The sequence below is a fragment of the Rhodnius prolixus genome, unplaced genomic scaffold, assembly GCF_049639745.1.
Source record: "Rhodnius prolixus isolate KJV_2025 unplaced genomic scaffold, Rpr scaffold_7, whole genome shotgun sequence".
Taxonomy (NCBI): Eukaryota; Metazoa; Arthropoda; class Insecta; order Hemiptera; family Reduviidae; genus Rhodnius; species Rhodnius prolixus.
Window position 1 is genome coordinate 1,708,157 of NW_027411582.1, and position 20,696 is coordinate 1,728,852.

Consider the following 20,696-nt stretch of genomic DNA (forward strand, 5'->3'; position numbering starts at 1 on the left):
TTTATAATAAATAACCGAATCGTAAATGTTGGGGGTCAAACAGATTTTTTTTCCCTCCAATTCTTTGCCACTGCCAGCAGAATATACGAATCTTTGTGTTCAAATAAATGTGTCACACTAAAACATGGAATTAATAATTAATATTGGTATCACTGAAGGAAAACACATACTCACACACAAAAGTAAACAAATAAAATGATAAACCTATTCGTTGTTCCGTGTTATACAAGAAGATGGCAGCTGGTCTTGTCTGAAGGTAAACAGGAATTTTTTAAGAGTTCGGTCCATATATTGTATATGAATTTAAATTACCCTTCTAAACACTTCCCAACACTTCTTCACATATTTAAGGCATTTTTTAAATTATTTATTTATTTATTTCTGTTTAAAGAAACATGTTTATCGATAGATACCATATAGATGGATCAGTCAATGAAAATATTATGGTTCTTTCTATTAATTAGATTTACTAATTGGAAAAGAATTCTGGAATGAACGCTAAGACTTCCTGTAGGACCAGCCGTTCTTTCGTACATGTACAGGTGAAGTTATCTGCAATATCAATGCTGCAAAAAAAAACAAGTCCTATAATATATCTCCTTAACAAAAACTTACAGTTTAAAAAGTTCAGTATAAGGGTTGATTGAACGCCAAAAAGTACACAAATGGCACTTCACAGCCACGTAGAGGAGCTTTAACCGCTTCTTCGTGCTAAATTTTATCAAAATCGGACTAAGCGTTCTAGAAATATTGGTAATAATAGTTTTAGAAAGGGCCTTACTTGGGTGGGGCAAACTCCCCTCCTTATGAGGCACAGAGTCGAGAGTTTTAAAGTGCAAATCTGTACAAAATTTCGATTCGAAATCAAATCGGTTCACGTGTCGATAATTTAAAACGATTGCTATACTTCCCCTTAAAAAGTGTAAAAGCAGAACATCGCTCTGACATTACGTAGGGGGAGCCCTAAACTCTATCATCCTACCAAATTTTATCATAATCGGGCTAAGATTTACAGAGTAATTAGTAATAATAATTTTGGAGGGGGCCTCACTGACATGGGGCTAACTCCTTTCCCATTCGTTGTACAGCGTCGAGACCCCCAAAAGGCACATCTACATGAAATTCCCAATGACATATCATTCATGAAAATCGGTTCGCGCGTTTAGGCTCTACGCAGTTTACAAAAAAAGGTAACAAGAACAACAATTTTTGAAAATGTCTTTTTTGCTCATTTTCAGCAACTTTTTTTCTCGTAATATATTAAATCTGTGTTTTGACAGAAAAAAATGCAGTTATAAAGGAGGATTTGCCCTTTATTTTAAAGGAAATTTGGGAATTTTATCTTTTATAGAAAAAGAGAAAAAAAATTGTCAAAGTTGGGTGTTTTTCAACGTTACAACCTTTTCGTGTACTTTTTGACGATCAACCCCTTATACAACTGTCCTACCGGAAACAGTTTTAATTTAATCTGAAGTTTTTTTTTGCTCAACTCTATAATTGTGATCTGAGAATATTATATTTTCGTATTTTATACTAATATCGGAAATGTGATACTAAATGCTACAAATTTTAGTTCGCCGAAAACTGTAATTTCAGTAGAACTGAAGAAGTAATGTTGTGATGAAGCAAAGTTGGCGTGATGAAAATAGTTAAAAATATCTCTTTTTGATTACAATAATTATTAGTTAGTAAAAAAACTCCGCTCATCAATATTTCCAATTTATTTTACTCCAATAAAGTAAATTAGTTTGACATAGTTTATGCCTGGCGTAGAAATGTCAACTTCAGTTTATTTAATTGTAGTGCTTATTATTATTATTTTCTTAATTTCTAACATGAATTCTTATTGTGTGAAAACGTTTTGTTTACACTTCCGGTTAAGGTCCGCTGAGTTCTTAAAAGTGGTCGATGTGTTTTTTTTCCCACAAAAAAAAACATTGTTACCAACTGTCGATGTTCAATTTTAAATTAAAACTTTTAATTCAATTCTGTTTTGAACGAATCTTAAGGTTCAATAAAAACCCAAGAATCGGTGAACGAGTCTTCTTCTTTTTTATAGATTTGATTCATGAATCTAATGGATTTAGAGTTGGATTTGTTGAACTGATCACTAGCAATTACCAGCTGAGGCAGTATACTATTCGTTTTCTTGTTATTTTGTGGTGGGGAATTGAATGTAGACGAGTCTTAACAGGTCGACAACTAGTCTGCCGGGGAATAAAAAAAATAAAAAGTTGGTTCAAGTCAAGTTGAGCTTTTAATAAAAGATCGGCTAAATATAGTGTTGAATGTTTAACCTGCACAGCTGGCTGGCTATTTCTAGAGCCATCAGCCATTTTTTTTCTTAAACTCAAAATATTTTTACTCTTTTAGAGAACCTTGCGCGAGTAAACATCCGGTGTTATTGCTGTGACTCTCATTATTTCCTCTTACTGTAATTCTCTGTTAAGTTTCTTTTCCGGTTTCACTGACAAATAGTAGGGCAAAGCTGAAAGTGACGGTCGTCGACCGACTAAACTACCCCAAACCTTGCCAAATATAACGCCTGCCCAAAAGAACGTCATATTGCTCACCTGGCACATAACCTCAAAATATATTCATGTGTCATTGACTTGACCTTGGCTTGCCTCCCCACCCCCTAACCTACACAGCTCCGCCCAAGATATCAGGATTGGGCATCTATAAAAAAATATGATGTGATTAAAAAAGTTTTTTGTTGAATTCAGCTATAGAATTTGTGACACGGTCACTAGCCTAATTTTCTATTACTAGATTTCATTCTACGTAATTGTAGATCTATCCGTACCTATCCTTAAAATAATTACTATATTTGTAGATATAATCACCAGATGAGGTTAACCAACAAACTACTCATTAATTACTAACAAAAGTACACACAATTGTATTATTCATTGTCCTGATTTTGACTATTTCAGTTATACACAATTGGTGTCTGATCTGTTATTTTGAATTGTTCCTAGCTACGTCACACAACACTACGAGGGCCTTGAGCCCAAAACTATGTAGTTCAAAAATAATATAACCTTTGGGTGTCAGCAAGCATCACAAGATTTACAGCAGGAACTCCGCCTTCCCCAGAAGTCTTAACAGGAGAAACCCTGGTGGAGGTCCGCAGCGATTCTTGAGCGTGCAAATCGATCGTCGGAGCTGGGTATAGGGACCAATCGAACCATCTAGTAGCTGGTTTCCCTCAGGAGAGCTTGCACTCGATTGAGACGATTCTCATCCGGTAGAGCGAATGATTAGAGGCATTGTGGGGTCGAAACAACCTCAACATCTATTCTCAAACTCCAAATAGATGAGATCCTCCCGGGCTTTCTTAAAAGTGAAGCCGTGGGAATAGGATCAGAGTGCCAAGTTGGCCAATTTTGGTAAGCAGAAGCTGGCGCTGTGGGATGAACCAAACGCAGAGCTAAGGCGCCTAAATTGACGCTCAATTCCCTGCGTAAAGGTTGCACTACAGGAATAATTTTTTAATTAAATTGCTCTTCGGCGCCCCGAGAGTATAGTCATTTTAGGAAATATCTCACGATCACTTCTTTTCCTGTTTCTAAACCAAGTAAAGAACTCTTGGGCGGCAAAGATGATGATCTATGAGTCTACAAAATGTGTGAAAACGAAAGATTGCCTCCGTTTAGTTCACCAGACGGCCGACGACCTTATTATTAGAAATTATGGGTCTGGGGTTCTGTCCTAGTGATGACAGGGTAACTTCCGTTTATGGTCCGCGGAAATAAAACCAACCAGTGACTACCAGAAGCAGGTCCTTCACAAGTCATAATCATTTGTTGGGGGATCTTTGGGTAGTGATTACCTGCAATGAGTCTGTGCCCGCAGAACACAATGACTCAGGTTAGTTTCTTAGGAGCATATCTGTTCCATAGTTTTTAGAGACGTTATCGGCGGCTGATAAGTCTTCCTTAGAAGATGTTAGTGAGTCAACTAAGAAGCGCAATCTTAGTGTTTCGATTAGATAAAAAACACCAGCTCTAACTCAACTCCCCAGCACTAAAAGTCTTTCATCTTGGGTATGGATTCTTTTTAGAGGTTTGTTCATCTTTTCCACACTGAGATAGTTGAGTGTAGATATTTTTGTGATACCTTTCCTAAGAAGCGAAGTCTGTACTTTCGCAATTGCGAAAAAAAATAAGTTGAAATGTTAACGTTTGCCTTCTTCGTTATGACTCATTTCTTATTTTAAGTAAATCTAATGCATGATGGGTTATACGATATATGAGTGATCTTATTAATTTGTTCCCTAAGTTAGAGTGGGAGGGGGTCCTTGGAGAAGAAGAAGTCCCAGCTCCTGGCGCTTTTTCATCTCTTAGTTAATAAGAGTGCTCTAATGCTAGACATGATGCAATACGCTAGCTCTAGCAAGAAATCGTGATCACGCGACCGCCGCAATGCTCCCTTGAGATAATTACACGTGTTGACAAACTACTTGACATAGCCTTATATATTTAATTAATAAATAAAACTGTCTTTAAAGAGGATATGACACCACTCCTTTTAATGGCAAGCTATTTAAATTTGGTAATGAAAACAATGGTCCTAAGATGCTTAAGTACCATTGCGTCATTCTTCTGGATGTTAGACAGCTGACAGCTATTGATTATCTTATCTTGTTAACGAATTGAAATTTCTCTCTTTTGATTATTTGGACTATTTAATGTCGATGTATGATAGCCACAGCCATTTCGATCTGATAGTTTTAGGTGGTATCTTTCAGACTATACATTTGCTTGAATCTCTCATAGTCTTGGGTCGGTTGACAACTGTTGTCTTAAAAGGTCAACAAGAATAACAAAAAAAACAACATATAGTAAGTTTGTTACTTCTTTTACAACAACAAAATAATGTTAATCTTTCACAAAGATGTTTCCCTCCCTTTGAAACAAAAAATTAATTTTGAATTGTTTTTCTGTTTTCTAGACAATGGAAGAAGGAACGTTACTGTACGATTACCTGGTCTTCGGTGCGTTGATTATTGGTTCGTTCAGCGTGGCCATCTATGGACGATTTACTGGACCCAAAGAGCGCACAAAAGAGGATTATGCGTTTGCCAAAAGTAGTTCCGTTTCTATACCAGCCATGATATTGTCCATAGCTAGAGGTTTTCTCGGCGTCAGGGTATTCCTAGGTGAGTCTATTTTGGTTTTCTACTTTAATATTACGAGGTGTGGCTATTAAATAACTGAGACTGATACTGCTACAGAAGAACTTAAGCATGCGCCAAATCCTAACGACCTAATAGCTGTGCAGCGTAAAGCCTTCTCTTTCGGATTGCAGCGTCTCACGTGTTTGTAGAGAAATCTAGACGGCCGGAACCGTCTGTTTGTTTAAGAGGTGTTAGTTTTAGTTTTGCCGAAAACATTGATACTACACATGTGGTAGAGCAACGAATTGTCGTGAAATTTCACATCAAAACTTGGTAAAACCGCTACTGAAACTTATCTTTTATTAAAAGAAGTTAATCGCGATGAATGTTTATCACGTGCGCACAAGTTTTTGAGTGGTTCAAGCGTTTCCAAGTTGGCCGAGAAGACGTCGGAGATGATGACCGCCCGGGTTGCCCTTTCACGTCCAAAACGGATGAAAATATCGATTATAATTAATCAACATTACTATAGCTTGCCTAATTCCGTATTAAGGCTATGGGCGTATTCTTTGAAATCCTTTGAAAAGAAAAGCATCCTCGGATTGGATTCTGTTGTAACAGAAATCAATGAAAAACGGAGATATTCAGATGGCATTGTGTTCAGATTCCTGGCTGAAAAACAGAAGATCCTATTTTTTTTTTCGCTTAACTTGAAAATCTCAAGAAAATCAAGTTTCCTTGAAGGATGCTTAGAAGCTCAGCTTAAGCTTGATTCTCTCTTTTTCAAGACAAAACAGTTTCAATCTTCTCCTTTCTTCCAAAACCAGTGAAGAAATTATTACATTTTAGTTTTTTTAAATTAATCAAAATTAGATTTAATTTTGAACATGCATTGTATTCGGTTTTAATATCAAGTTCTGTTCATGGACCTCTTCATGGATGTACCATATTTAAAATAGCCAGAGGATTTTACTGCTTATTTACGGCAAAAAACATTTATGTTATCCGAGGGCTCGGTTCTCGACCGTTTTTCGAGAATGTTCTCGATATAGTGCTGCCTAGGAAAATCAATTCAAGTCCCAAAAGTCAGTGGTTCTCAAGCTGTTTAACGTTGCGGAGTCATGAATTCAGAGTAGTATAGCGTATTGTATGTTTTACCATGTATGCGTTAGCAAGTTGGAATGGAAGTACCTAATATATTATAACCACCAAATAAACTTCACAAAACACCTTTAAAATTGGCAAGATTCGCACGTTGGACATGGATTCGCTTCGCGACTGCAGTGTTCAATCAATATGTCCCCATTCCATTACAAGAAAGAACACTGTACGTTGTTCCAAACGCAACCTGCCCGTTTTAGTAAGCACCTAGGGAGGATGGCTCTATTCTCTGGTGCCAAGCATTCGCTTACTAACACCTCCTGTGTGGGTGTAAACTATACTATCACGCTTTGGAGGTTGAATAAGAGAATCATGGGGGTGCTAATCCAGATAGATAAGAAGAAGGGGAGACACACGCCACCTGGCGGATAGACAAGTCTAAGATAAGGGTGGGAGACCTTCAAGGAAGGCCAAGATCCTGTTTGAAGTGGCCACTATTGTGAGTTACAAAATCAGGAACCCACTTACAATCAATGAAATTATGTAATCAAAATAATGGAGATAAATTAATCGGTCACTAGAGATAAAAACTATCTCTTAGAGATAAACTCTTGAAAATTAGAAAAGATTGTGGTGAAGCAAGAAGCTGTAAAATAGAATTGACCTTGTAAATGTGGCATGTATTTATCGTATCATTCTTGCTTTAAATTATTGGTCATAAAGGTGAGCTTTCATCTATATTTTGATCTAGAAATTCAAATTTGAATTTGAAGTAAACATTTTCTTGAAAACAAGGTCAACTGATTTTATAGGGATTTTCTTGTATTTTCTAAACCTCAAAATGAACTGACGCTGGATGCTTTCCTTAATATAAATGTTTTTAGAACAGAGAATGCATATTGTTTTCTTTAAGATGAGTAAGGAGTAATGTTGTCGAAATGACTATAAAAATAGCCTGCAGTGTGTACAATCAGAGGGGGAGAATTTAAATGTTATCAAATGTTGATGCACAGTGTTGTTGTTGCAGCTATTGTATTGTTTTCACTTCAAGGCAGCCATTGTTTAATATGTAATAATAATTGTTAATTACTTGTCCACAGTCAGGGATCACCCCTGCCGCCCACTTTGCTTGCCAGAGCCAGAAAGCCGGCATGTAAACAATCCCTGGCTGCTGCAAATACATTCTTCTATATTCCCCTTTTAGACAAAACATATCTTGTAATGCACTTTAAAAATCATTTTATTTCAAGAAAATAGAAATAGCTAAACAGAATCTTTTCTAATTTCCTATTAGGCTACATCGCTTTAGAGCACAAGAAATATTAGGTTTCTTTAATCAAAATCACTGACTGGTTGATGATTTTACGGAGCATGTGGGAGATGTTGTTACAACAATACCCAAACGTATGTTCAAACAGATCTGTGTTCTAATCAGGAGCAGTCTCTTATATCAAAGATTTCAACAGAACCAGTAACAAAGCGCGCTAAATAATAATAAACCATTTAGGGTGCGTACCACTAAGCGTTCACAACGACCGCGCGGTTTTGCCCGTTCCACTTGCTTGCGAGGGTTACAATAGAAAACCCAAGTGAAAAGGACTATGGGCGTTTTAACCGTTCATGTAAACATTACAAATGGCGGCCTCGAAAATAAGTTAGAAGCTTGAAGAGGCTATTTTTTAATTTTAACCCCGTTTATATGCAGTTATAATAAACTTTATTAATTATTGGTAAAGTTGACTTATATTAAAAATATATATATTATTCAATTTTTTATATTACATTTTCGTGGAGTATTTACCTATAAAATTTACGTTTAAATAAAATTGAAATGTCTTTTGTGGCAACAGTAGGATATTTATTAATGCAACGTAATAATGCTTTAGAAAGTTCTTCATCTAGTTACGATGAAGAGTGGAATGCAATTTGACAAAATCGCAATAGTGAAAAGCGAAAACTTAGGCCACGTATTATTAACTATCAAAGTGTAATTGGTCGTTATTCAGTGATTTAGTACTCGTATGGAAAGGGATAAGTAATTTTTCATTTTCTAATTTTTTTTTCAGACTTTCGAAAAACACATTCACCTATTTACATGAGATAATACTTTCATTTACCTGATATAATTTTTTCGGTCGCCATTTTTGCTTTTAAAAATTGCGCTAAATTTCTGAACGCCCACTTCGACCCAGCTCCTAAGGTGGGGCGTTGTGAGCTTCGCGTGAGCTAAAATAATGACGTCATAAGTGACGTTTTCGCCACGACCACAGCGTCCGCGGTCGTCATGTGGAACGCCTGAAGGTACATTTTGATCGTTGTGAACGCTTAGTGGTACGCACCCTTATTAGCCTAGACACATAAATTGCATCATGAACAAACCTATTTTGAAATTGTTTTATTTTAGCAATTACAGCAAAGAAGTTGAAGTCAAAAAATATAGTTTAAGATAACTTTTTATTTTGTTCCTGTATTAATAATAGTACATACAACTTGGCAGTTTCCCTGAATCATCTCATGACTTCCTATTCTATTACTCATTTTAAGCAGGAAAGCTATTTTAATTTGCAAAATAACATTTGCTAACGTATTCATTAGTGACCACCATTTTAATTTTTAACTGTTCTTTACTTGGCCATGTTTAAATTTCAAATTTTATTAATTTATTTTTATTAAAGTTGTTTTTACTCTATTCTGTAATATTTTTTTTTTAAATTTTGATTGCAGGCTATCCATCTGAATTGTTCTACAGAGGAAGTGCCATGTGGGAGACACTGTACGGCATGATTCTTGCCTTCCCGTTGGTCTGCTTCTTCTTTGTGCCTATTTACTACAGTTTGGGCATAACCTCTGTGTATCAGGTTTGTTCCTTCGAATTATTCAATTGAAATCCCTATAATATAAAATATTTACCCCTATTCGTTAACACTTTTCGTTTTACGCTGCTATTTCCCGAATTTGTGTCCTTGCTTCTCCTCCTCTTTTGCGTATTTCCCTCTCAGCTGTTCATTCTTATTTCCAAAACTGTTCCTAATATACTGACAATGTCAATAGCTTATAAAACAAAAAACATTTCAAGCAAGATGTCGAGAGATCAGTCCATGTCGAATACTCACTCTACGCTTGGATTTCAAAATATCTAGAAATCTGCCACTCTCATTCTTCACATATCCAACTTTACCATTATATAGTCATTCAGACTTGCATTCCTCGGCTAGGCTGTAAGTAACGTGCCCCTTTTTCAGTCAGAAGTACTTAGAGGCTAACACTTCTCGAATGTCCATTAGCGAATAAGAAAAATGTTACGATAATACTCTCCTCTTATAATAAGCAACCTTCACCGAGCGACGAAATCTCCTTCATTTCAAAAGGCCATGTATTTAATTGTGATAATGTCTAAATAAAGTGAATAACGTCTAAAAGAATCTCTCAATTAATTCAATGACTAAATAAACATATTTTTTTTTTATTATTAACTAAAATAAAAAACAGTTTAGAACCAATTATTTATAGTGCGTGTGTAATTAATTTATATAGAATTTAGTTGACAAAAATTTATCAAGCACTCGTGTCTGTAATTATGTAATTGTTTGAAAAACATATATAATTAATTTTTTTGTTTATTGTCACAAATATTTTTTCTAAAATGATTAATTTTTATTTTAAAACTATTACATTTTTTTTTATTACATAATATTGAATTAGTTGAAAAATTGGAAATTTATATTTTTGATAACACCCAGCTGATTATGATAGAAATAAATATATCAAGTAAAGGTTATAACACGTATAACCTCCAATTGTTTTGTGGGCTGTAGTGTGATAGTGTGTTCTTATCTTGAAAACATTTTTTTTTGTTTAATTATTCTATTGTATTAATTAGTTACAAAATAGCAGTAATTACCAAGTTTTTTTTTATTTAATAATGATTTTTTTTTCTGGCGAGCAAATGACTTCAAATTAATAAGTGGTGTGCCGCTTGTGCTTGCTTGTATTCTAGAAGAATTTGATTCCAAAATTTATTTTAAAAAAACTGTAGTGAGCTCAAACTCTGCGGATTAAGAAGATAGCAGCAGTATTACTCCAACATAGTTAGAAGTCTGACCTTCTTTTGCTTTTGACTTAAATTTTCTATTTAGAATTTTATAAGTTGGAGATTTTATTTCAATAAATTATTTTTCCAGTATTTGGATTTACGATTCAAGTCTCGCCTGGTAAGATGTCTGGCTTCGGGAACATATGTATTAAGAAGTGTCCTGAACCTTGGAGTCACCGTGTTTACACCTTGTGTGGCCTTGAAGACGATCATCGGATTGCCTTATTGGACGTCAATCTGCGCCATTGTTGCCATCTCCATATTCTTCACCATCATGGTAGGAGTTTGGTTGATTATTAAATTACATTGTAAAATACTTCTTTTAAAACAACCATTTGAATTGAGAAGCTATGCTTAATATCTTAAAGTGTAACTATTTTGTCCTACTTAACTTAACCACATTATTAGCATATAAGACATTGCTCCCCTGGAAGTTTGTAAAATGCGCTTTCCAACTGCGTTTGGTTGAAAAGTTATGGGTAAAATTTATATTCTTTTTTTTGTAGGGTGGACTGCGGACAGCGATCATCGCCGATGTAGCACAATTGTTGATCATGATGGGATGTTCGGCGGCCATCATTATCCAAGGCACGATCTCAGCTGGTGGTGTGGTGAACGTCGTCAATACGTCCTATACGAACGGTCGATTACAGTTCTTTAAGTTAGTACTTGTTACAGTCTCGTCTAATCTTCTTGTGAAAACTTTTTTTTCACTTTCTCCTTGTTAACTTACTTATCTCGTTAAGAAGACTTATCAGACTTGTATTGTTCTTACAAGTACTTGATCTCAGGAGAGCACTAGCTGTCAAACGTTTTATCAGTTCAAATAAACACTCCAATTGCATGAATGTTGTCAGCGTTATCATCACAGATTGCCATATTTTGTTGCATTTTTTGGCTGATAAGATTATTGTGTCATTTTTTTGAGTACTTATTTCCTCATTAAAAAAATATATTTAATTATATATGCATTAATAAAAATGTTGATTAAGTTTAAACACTCGTACGATAGCTCTTCTTTTTTTTAACAAGTGTTACGGTATGTTTTTTCGAACGTTTAATTACGATAAAGTTAATTATCTTGATATTAAATAAGTAGTGGTACAGTTTATTTTTAACTGTAAATTGTGGTACCAAGTAACCTCCCAAATTCAAAGTTTAACTAGAGAAAAAAAATGTTTGCAATTAGAAAAATGTTTGTTGTAGCAAGACAGTTTGGGTAGAAAAATATTTTTCAAACTTTATATTTTGAGTTATATTAAACTTATGAGCCATTAGTTTTACTTTCACTTACCAGGTAACGGAAGTGTGGTAAACGTAACAAAATTTTTGAAATTGATTTTTCATTAGAAGTGTCCGTTTTGGGAATCCTCTCTGAGTCTAAAAAAGTTTCAAAAACGAAGAATCCCAAATTTATAGAAAGTATGGTGCCTGAATTTAAATGATTTTCTCTTGCTATTATTCTCAAGGTTCGAACTGATGAAATTTCTTCAACCCAAAACATTCAACTCTCCTTAATTATTACGTGTGATAGGAAGGAACGTATTTATCATTGAAATGGCACTTTCTAGGGCAGACTCCCTAGGGACAGCTCTTATCCCCAAAAAGTTCATGCGGTTGTATGAATTTCTTGACGAAGTAAGTGTTTGGTGCCGAGAGAGAGAGAGAGAGAACAATCAAAATCTCAGCTTCTTCTGAGTTTTCTTTTTCAGAGTAAGACGTGTATTTCCTTGAACTAGTAATATTTAGAACATTTGATCGAAACCGCAGTAGTTCCTCTTAATATACTGAGACTAAAAGGAAGTAAAACTTTTCTCTCGGAAGTGGCTGCAGTGATGGTTCAATAAACTGGTGGTGATATTACTATTTCTGTTCGCAATATTTTCCTGTCCCTGGAGAACATGGTAGATTTAAACTTCCGGGCTATTATAGAAAACTATACTTCCGAGATTGTGGACAGCGCCTGTTAATTTGACAGTGCAATATAAAAACGGCCACATACAGTCCAGTCATTTTGGGGACGCAAGGTATGTTGTGGCAGACCTACTTAGTAAATTAAGTGTAACCAAGGGTACTGTTAACTTCCGTTTTAGTAGAAAATTATTGCTACCAAATTAGTTATAGTAATCGAGAAGGTTGTGTGTGTGTGGTGTTGACGTCACAATTCTTTTGAAACTAGTTCCTTGAAATCTATAAACAAATTGTCATTGATGTCTAACTTCTGCTCTGTTTACAGTTTTGATATGGACCCAACTGTCCGAGTGACCACAATATCGGCGATAGTCGGTCAACTGTTCATGTCACTATCTATATTTGGTTGCCAGCAGAACTTCGTGCAAAGATATTGTAGCATGTCATCGCAAAGTAAAGTGAGAAAGTAAGTTTATTCAAGCAAATTGGATTGGATTTTATTATTTATTCAGGATAATCATCTATTGTTTGTTTTGTTTACAGAACACTGATGTTTAATATCCCCATAATGACGATACTGTTCAGCTTGTCCTGGGTAGTCGGCATGGTCATCTACGCTAACTACTATCTGTGTGATCCAAGATCATTGGGATATATACAGGATATAGATGAAATTTTACCATTCTACGTGGAAGACAAATTCAACTTCCTGCCAGGATTTCTTGGACTGATAGTGGCTAGCTTGTTTAACGGTGCGCTCAAGTAAGTTTCCGTGCAGTTTTGTTCGTGAATGTCACGGATCTTTTTTAGATATTTCGCCATACAGGCAGAGCACGAAGTGACTTGTAAAGCAATCTCAACAGTAGAAATAGTCTAAAGTATACATAATGCGGTCTAATATTAGAAAACGGGACGGGACCTACGCCCCACGGCACCGCAGCCTCTGGAGGCTCATCGTGCTCTCCCCTTTGGAGTCTAATAGTTGAAACCTCCCCTCCTAAAGAGGTTGGAGGACTTTCCCTACTAGTTATTTTTGCGCTACTATCTCCTTTTGGTTTCAACGTTCCAAAGGTTTCATAGCGCAACCGCTCGATTGCAACACAATCGAAGAATAGATGAGAGGCCGACTCCACCTCTTCCTGACACAGTCTGGACAACGGTTCCGAGCTAATAAGCCCCACCTTGTGCAGATGCTTCCTAAACCCGTGAATAGGCCTGTAATCAGAGTTATCTGATTCCTACCCAAACACAGGGTCTCCTTTGGCTCTTTGCTTGCACAGCCAAGGCAAGCAATAGTCTTGCTGTGATTTTAACTCCAGGACACATCACCCAGCACTTCTCATGCTCCCTCTAGATCCAAACTCCGCACGAGCCGAACCCTTGGTGATCCCCAGGAAAGGCTCCGGGCCAATGAAAGCAGCGTTAGCTCCATTCCTGGCCAGTCGATCAGCTATTTCATTCCCCTTAATCCCCCACATGACCCGGCACCCATTCCAACCGAACTTTATTGTGCCGAGCCAGTAGTTCTAGGGCCTCATTGCATTCCCAGACCAGGAAAGAGGTAATTCTGAAGGAAGCAATGGCCTTCAGCGCAGTCTGACTTTTCGAAAAGATGCATTTCTCCTTGTGACTATGATCATTGTTCTAGGATACATCGTTTTATGGCATTTATTTTTAAAAAACATTAAATTGAACCCTCACCCGACTTTCTCAAACTGCAGTTTTTGAGAGAGAAAATCTTTTTTCAAAGCAATAATTTGATTATTAAGTTTAAAAAAAGTTCTATGAGCCATTTTCTGAGAGCGACAGTCTCAAAAACTTGAGAATTCCTATTACGAGTAGTAAAGTGTGCAGACCAATTTTCATTCACTTTGATCCGGAAAAATTAAATTCCATTTAAAATTTATTTGCCTTATTGTTAGTGCATAATTGTACATAAAAAAATGGTAGTTACCTTTTCGTTGAGCGATTGTTCACACACAAAATAACCCTCAAGACGTCCCAAACCTTTGTTATGGATATTTTGTTTAATACCAAAATCTTAGCCTATTTATGTTATAACTTTTTATTTTTTTCCCCAGCCTCATGGTGTCCAATTTGAATTCATTGGCTATTGTGATGTGGGAAGATTTCTTCTTCCAAATACCAGCGTTTAAAGGAATCGGAGAACGAGGTCAGCTGCTGTTGATCAAACTTCTTGGTGAGTGGTGAAATACACTTTTACATCCCACTAAAAGACAATAGAGTTTCTGTAAATTTGCAAGAACGGTCAATGTACATTCTAAATGTCTTCAACAGAATAAGATTCGACTTTCTTTTTTTTTTACATGAAATCTTCATCACATCATGTTTTTCGGGTTCCTATTTCGTGACATCGCATAATTTAAAATGAAGAAGAAGAATAAGAAACAAGAACAATTTTTGAAAAAACCCTTTTTGCTCATTTTCATCAACTTCTTTCCCCTAAATCTCTTTGATCTGGGTTGTTGGAAAAACATTACAATTATAAAGGAGGATTTGCCCTAAATTATAAAGAAAATTTAGGAATTTTATCTTTTATAGAAAAAGAGACAAAAAAAATGGTCAAAGTTGGATGTTTTTCAACGTTACAGCTTTTTTGGTGCAGTTTTTGACGATCAACCCTTATACAACTGGTCCTACCGGAAACAGTTTAAATTTGTATATGAAAAAAATATATATATATTTTACCAAATTGTATTATGTAATGTTACATCTTGAAGACGATTTTTCTCGATATTTGAAATCTTATCTATTCTTTAACCTTCCTTATCTAGTTGACGGATTGGTTTACTACGTCGCTTTGGAGCGGACAATTTAGGTAAAATCACAATTCAATCATTTCAATTTTAATTTCTTTAATTGTATTTAAAAAAAAAACACACAAAATTAAAGCCAGACTTCAGGTTTACCGATACATACCTGAAGAATATTGTCGAAAGCCAATAAGAAAAAACAATAAGGGATACCTTGGATTGGGCTACCAGCTGTTTTTCTCTTTTCAAATTATCTGATTACAGGGAACTGAAATAATCAGCCTATTACTCTAATACATGCTGTAAGTCGTTCAAGCCGTAGATACTGCTCGGGTATGGGTATACTATGACCCCACAAAGAAAACTTACTCAACTCACGACGGCTCGATACACATCTTTTCTTAACCCTGTTCTCTTAACTATTTGCAGAAGTTGACAGTCGCAAGAATAAGTCTGTTCTGTTCCTTTCAGCCGAGAGGGCTGAAGGAGGAGTTGCTAAGATAGTGCCATAATGTAGTTATTTTGCACTAACATCTTATTGTTCACAGGCGCTTTGTGCGGACTCATGATCCTGGGCATTGCCTTCATTGTGGCCAGCTTGTCCGGAGTAATAGAAGCTTCCATGTTGATGACTTCGGCCACTTCTGGTCCCCTGTTGGGCGTCTTCATGCTGGCCATGTTCTTTCCGCCGGCCAACTGGAAAGGTGCCGCTTTTGGCATGTTATCCTCGCATGCTATTGTGCTTTGGATTACCTTTGGCCGGCTGACCATCGACAGACCGGAAACACCAATGCTACCTGTATCCGTGGACGGATGTACCAATACAACTTTCTCATCGAGTGTACCACCTCTACCACCAAGATCGGATCCAGTTTGGATGGAAGATTTTGATGATCCAGTTGTTGGACCTGCACAACATGAGAGGTTAGTCGTACTTAGTTTGTTTCTGCTTTGAAGCTTTTAAGAGCAAAGAGTACTTTTTTTTGTTTAATTTGGACATGTCTCCTGGTAGACCTATGTCCAGGGCCGGATTTTCCTATAGGCTAACTAGGCTTCAGCCTAGGGTCTCAAGGTCAAGAGGGGCCTACATTCAAATTGTTAGCAAAATTAAAATTACACTATTCTAAAAACAGTACCAATAACAACATGTTTCATTTAACATATTGATATATGTTATAATATCACAGTAGTGATGTTATCTCTCAAGTTAAGTATTTACAAACTTAAAAATGGGAGGTGAAAGGGCCTCATAAGTGGAATATCCTAGGGCCTCTTTTCATCTAAATTCGGCCCCTGCCTATGCCTCTCTTCAATTCGGATATTAGGTTTGTGGGATTCCAATGCTTCCTTTATCAGTTTCATTTCGTTATAGTGAACACGTACATTTTTTAAGTGTACCGCTACTAGTTACGAAGCATGGATCCCCCAGTTTGAATCCGCGCTTACAGCAGATACTTTTTATTTTATTAGAAAAGAACATAACAATAAAATATGCTTCTGCCCCTTGTCCACGACACCTAATTTGGAAATTGGTTGTTAAACCCTGCCTGCAAAAAACGTGATATTACCATATTATTGAATTCAACAATCTGTATTTTTTTTCATAGTACACATTTTATGTTATGAAAAAATGTAATTAAATAAATTTTTGTGAGAAAGTTGTGTTACTATTTCTAATTATTAAAATCATGTTTATTGATTACTGATTTTTTTTTTTTTTTAATTTCCTGTTTACAGTGACTTCCTGACAGTGCTTTACTCTATGACGTATATGTACTATTCTTTACTTGGAACATTCCTCACAGTGTTCCTCGGCTTAATCGTGAGCTACATCACTGGTATGTAATCTAGATCTGTCACATCCATACAATCTACCTTTAAAAGAAATCATTTTTATTTATTTTGATTTTAATCTATTTGGATGCTGGACAGCCACAGAAGATGAAAAATACGATGAAAAACTAGTACATCCTATGGCACGAACCTTTTATAAATGGTTACCAGGACAGCGGAAATGTTTCGTAGAAGAGGAAACCCAAGTGCCACCACCACAGCCTACTACGCAAGCACAACAACAGCAACATCAACGTAACGGTAGTTTGAAAAGTAACGATAAGCATAAGGTAAACAAAATCTGATATTATCTAAAATTATTTTAGTGCAGCTGGTATTTTTATTTTTTGGTTTTTTTTTTAGGCTATTTATATTGTATTTCTTTAAAAATTCATATCTGTGACTTAATTTAATTTGAAAAGGAAAAATAGGAAAGAGATAGTTAACGCGTTTGTGAAGTTTTAATTTTGATGGCAGTGATTTGTCATAATTGTTTGTTTTTTGTAAAAATAATAATTTATTTTGTTATTTAAATATTGTGTTTGTCTATTTTGATTTGATTTTAGTGACGTCCATCAAGTCTATCATGAATTAATGTTAATAGAAATATTTTTTTAAGACGTTTTTTATTTTGATTAATTTATTGGAGCTCATTTTAGGTGATATGAATAAAAAATAAAATTAAAGTAAAAAGGATTAAAAGTGGTAATTCAGTTCAATAAAATTCCAGCATTTGAGACCTGTATTTATTCTGAGATATTATCTCTTTACGATTACTTTCAGTACTATTGTGAGAGAATAAATAGACCCTATTTATTCTCTCCCTAATAGTTCGTTGATACAAGTTCATAACAGCTAAAAGAAGAGGTCTTAGTCTATTTCTTTCTTAGGGCTCCATTATACTGTTGTTCTTTCAAATGTTTGGAAGCTAGAAAATATCAGGATTTCAAAATCAAGGTTCAAACCTTGGTTAAATTAGTTAATCGCCTGTTTAGCGTTTTTAACGTGAGAAGAATCGCTTCTTTCTTTTCTATCTCTCTCTCTACCAGCTTATTGGTTAATCTATTCTAACAAGTCAGTATAGTATTGTTTAATAGGAGCTATATCCTTGGGGTATATAACTCAAGGAGCTATATCCTTGGAGTATATAAACTCAAGGAGCTATATCCTTGAGTTGAAGGGGGCCTTTTACTGTGGGATAAGCTGCAGCTATCTAGCATACGTCAAACACTGTTCTTTGAAAGAATAGTTAATGAGAGAATTTTTCAATTGCCCAGAAATCCTGTACCCAGTTAGAAAAATATTTTCTAGGGAATATATATTGGGAGTTTTATCGCATTTCTGTTCCCTTATTTCATAAAATGTTATTTCCCTAAATTAGAGGCTCCATCTTGAGTAGATGTTTCTTCAAAAGGCTCTTGTGTTTTCTGTGATCAGGGTGACTAAATCTTGAGTGAATCAGTTGAGAATTCACACTCATATACCTGTATTTTTAAATATTTTTTTTTTATTCATATCACCGTTTGCTGTTATTATATATGGACCAGTATTATAGTCATGCTCAAAATATGTTTGTTCTGTCCCTTTATTTTTTTACAATATATTATTAATATTATTATCAAGATATTTGTAAATTTATTTACTTGTTGATGAATGCGTATGGTTAATAATTTATTGTACATACTTGTTAATATTTTGTTTGTAAATAAGGCTAAATTAGACTTCAGTTTTTTTTAAAAAATAAATATTATTAATGAAAAGAAAAGTTAATAAGAAACTGGTGAGAATATTGATTGACTGAATTACTGCATTATTTTGGTCAAAAGAGATTGAGTGGGAATAAGCTTCAAGTAAATGTTAGAAAACACAGATGGGCAAAATAGTAGAGACATATCCCTTGGCTTTCGTTTGGAACTAACCTATCAATAACCTATCCCATTATCATGTATACAAAATAGGTAAAACTAGTTTTTAGTTTATGACTACCGGGAAATATGTCTATGTATTTTCTTCATTCGATTTCCTATCTTGCCCCACATAAATACAGGGATTTAAATTTTGTACTTATACAAAAAAAAAAAATTGTAAATTCAATAGATTATTTTATAGGCCATATTTTTTAAAACAACTTTCATTAAGTTCAAAATATTTGGCCTAAAATTATCGAGTTGTCCATAGATTTTAGTTTAGTAGTTCCTCAAAAAATATTTTAGTTTTTTGTACTTATGTACATGTGTAAAATATGTTTGTAAATTTCTATTTTATATTTTTTCTTTGTATTGTTCATTTTTGCTCATTAATGAGTAATTTTGTAAATAGTGAAATTGTATTTTATTAAATAGTTACATAAATAATGTTATCCTCCTTTTTTTATATATATATAGATAAATAAATGAATTTATTTTATTGATTCTGTGTTTTGGATTATTCAAAATGTGAAACCAAAAGTTGAAAGTACCGTGTTGTTAGGTTGGTATTTCATAGCACAATAGGAATTCTTTCTCACTGCCTGAACTCAGATAAACTCAGCATCTGAGACATCCGCCAATGACAGCTTTAGCTAGCTAGGCAGTGCTATAATAAATTCAAATCTCCTGGCATGATCAATGATATGAAAGCTGTTATAAGAAAATTAAAAAAATTTTGTAATGGGCATACCTAAAATAGTAAATAGCTGGAGCTATTACTTCAAAGTCCGACTTGAAATGTGAAATATTCAATTTTAAGTTGGTTCTGTATCCCCATACTAGACTGAAAAGACAAGAAACTAACCAACGCTACAAACTTCTCGCCAGACTACTTGACAAACGTTCGAAACTTAACCTACATAACAAAAGACTCTTATATCTAATGTTACTGCGACCCATTTGGTCATACGGCATCGAAGTATGGGGATCGACTAAGCGTTCCAACTCACTACGCCTCCAGACATTACAGTCAAAAGTACTTCGAAAACTTCTTAACGCTCCGTTCTATGTATCTAACCTCACCATCCATAATGACCTCAAAATTCCTTTCATTACAGATCTTGCTAACACTCGTTTCTTCAAATTTCATTCCTCTACAGCAGCTCATCCTAACCCTCTCATAGAACACCTATCTTCCTCCACATTACCAGGTAATCCTCTAAGGAGATTGAAGAGAAGATGGCCTCGTGATCTTCTCTTATCTTAAGCACGTTACTGGAGTGGCACCACTGGGTGCCTTCTCCAATCATGATTTCCCGTTATTTCTTTTCCCTTTCACCGTATTTGCTTGTTGCAACAACTGTTGCAGTGGTAAATTGCATTAAAAGATTTAAAAAAAAAAAAAAAAAGTTGGTTCTGTGTAAACTATGTCACTATCACTCAACTCAATATTTAACTAGCACTAGCGTGCTTGTTTCAGCACGCTATTTAACAAAATATATGCAGTAACATATTACGAAAAATAAAAATTACACTGCCTAATAGATTCTCCATTCTTGTAGTCAGCATAAATGAAGTTTCATGCTTATATTGAATTTATAATAATATTAATAATTTATCATTAAATAATATCGCAAAACATGCTGATTTTGAAATATTCCCCAAGCATTAAGATTTGTTATTACCTGAATGTGAAATGTATCGTTGATTTTGTCCACAGTAGATAGTTGAAATCCTTACAAATTTTGTACTTTCATCCATTATCAGCGGTGATAATCGCAGTTTAGTGACGGAACGGCGTAGGGTGCTGTCCTTTAAGCAATGCTACACCCTCATGACTAGTTTCCTTCAGTAAATCAATTGTCGATCCGTGCCTGACATATACTCGCGACCAATCGAGTAAGTTTCCAGATTTACCAATTATTTATATTTTTTCTTTTATACATGTCCATCAA

The 20,696-nt window shown here is 35.1% G+C and overlaps 1 protein-coding gene across 7 annotated transcripts in view; it reads left to right on the top strand.

Moving 5' to 3' along the window:
- The window catches only part of LOC141446688 (sodium-coupled monocarboxylate transporter 1), a 69,751-nt gene extending 50,507 nt beyond the window's left edge, over positions 1–19,244 (top strand). For 4 of the 7 annotated variants that reach the window (XM_074113353.1, XM_074113351.1, XM_074113349.1 and 1 more), the window contains 11 exons: positions 4,957–5,164; positions 8,948–9,081; positions 10,405–10,593; positions 10,823–10,977; positions 12,553–12,693; positions 12,771–12,989; positions 14,309–14,427; positions 15,550–15,925; positions 16,739–16,839; positions 16,934–17,124; positions 17,198–19,244. In XM_074113353.1, coding sequence (XP_073969454.1) covers positions 4,960–5,164; positions 8,948–9,081; positions 10,405–10,593; positions 10,823–10,977; positions 12,553–12,693; positions 12,771–12,989; positions 14,309–14,427; positions 15,550–15,925; positions 16,739–16,839; positions 16,934–17,124; positions 17,198–17,221 — 1,854 coding nt within the window. In that variant the 5' untranslated portion in view covers positions 4,957–4,959 and the 3' untranslated portion in view covers positions 17,222–19,244. Of the gene's footprint in view, positions 1–4,734; positions 4,847–4,956; positions 5,165–8,947; positions 9,082–10,404; positions 10,594–10,822; positions 10,978–12,552; positions 12,694–12,770; positions 12,990–14,308; positions 14,428–15,549; positions 15,926–16,738; positions 16,840–16,933 lie in introns of those variants that run through there. The other 3 variants (XM_074113350.1, XM_074113355.1, XM_074113354.1) reach the window with 3 other exon arrangements.
- Positions 19,245–20,696: the final 1,452 nt, after the last annotated feature.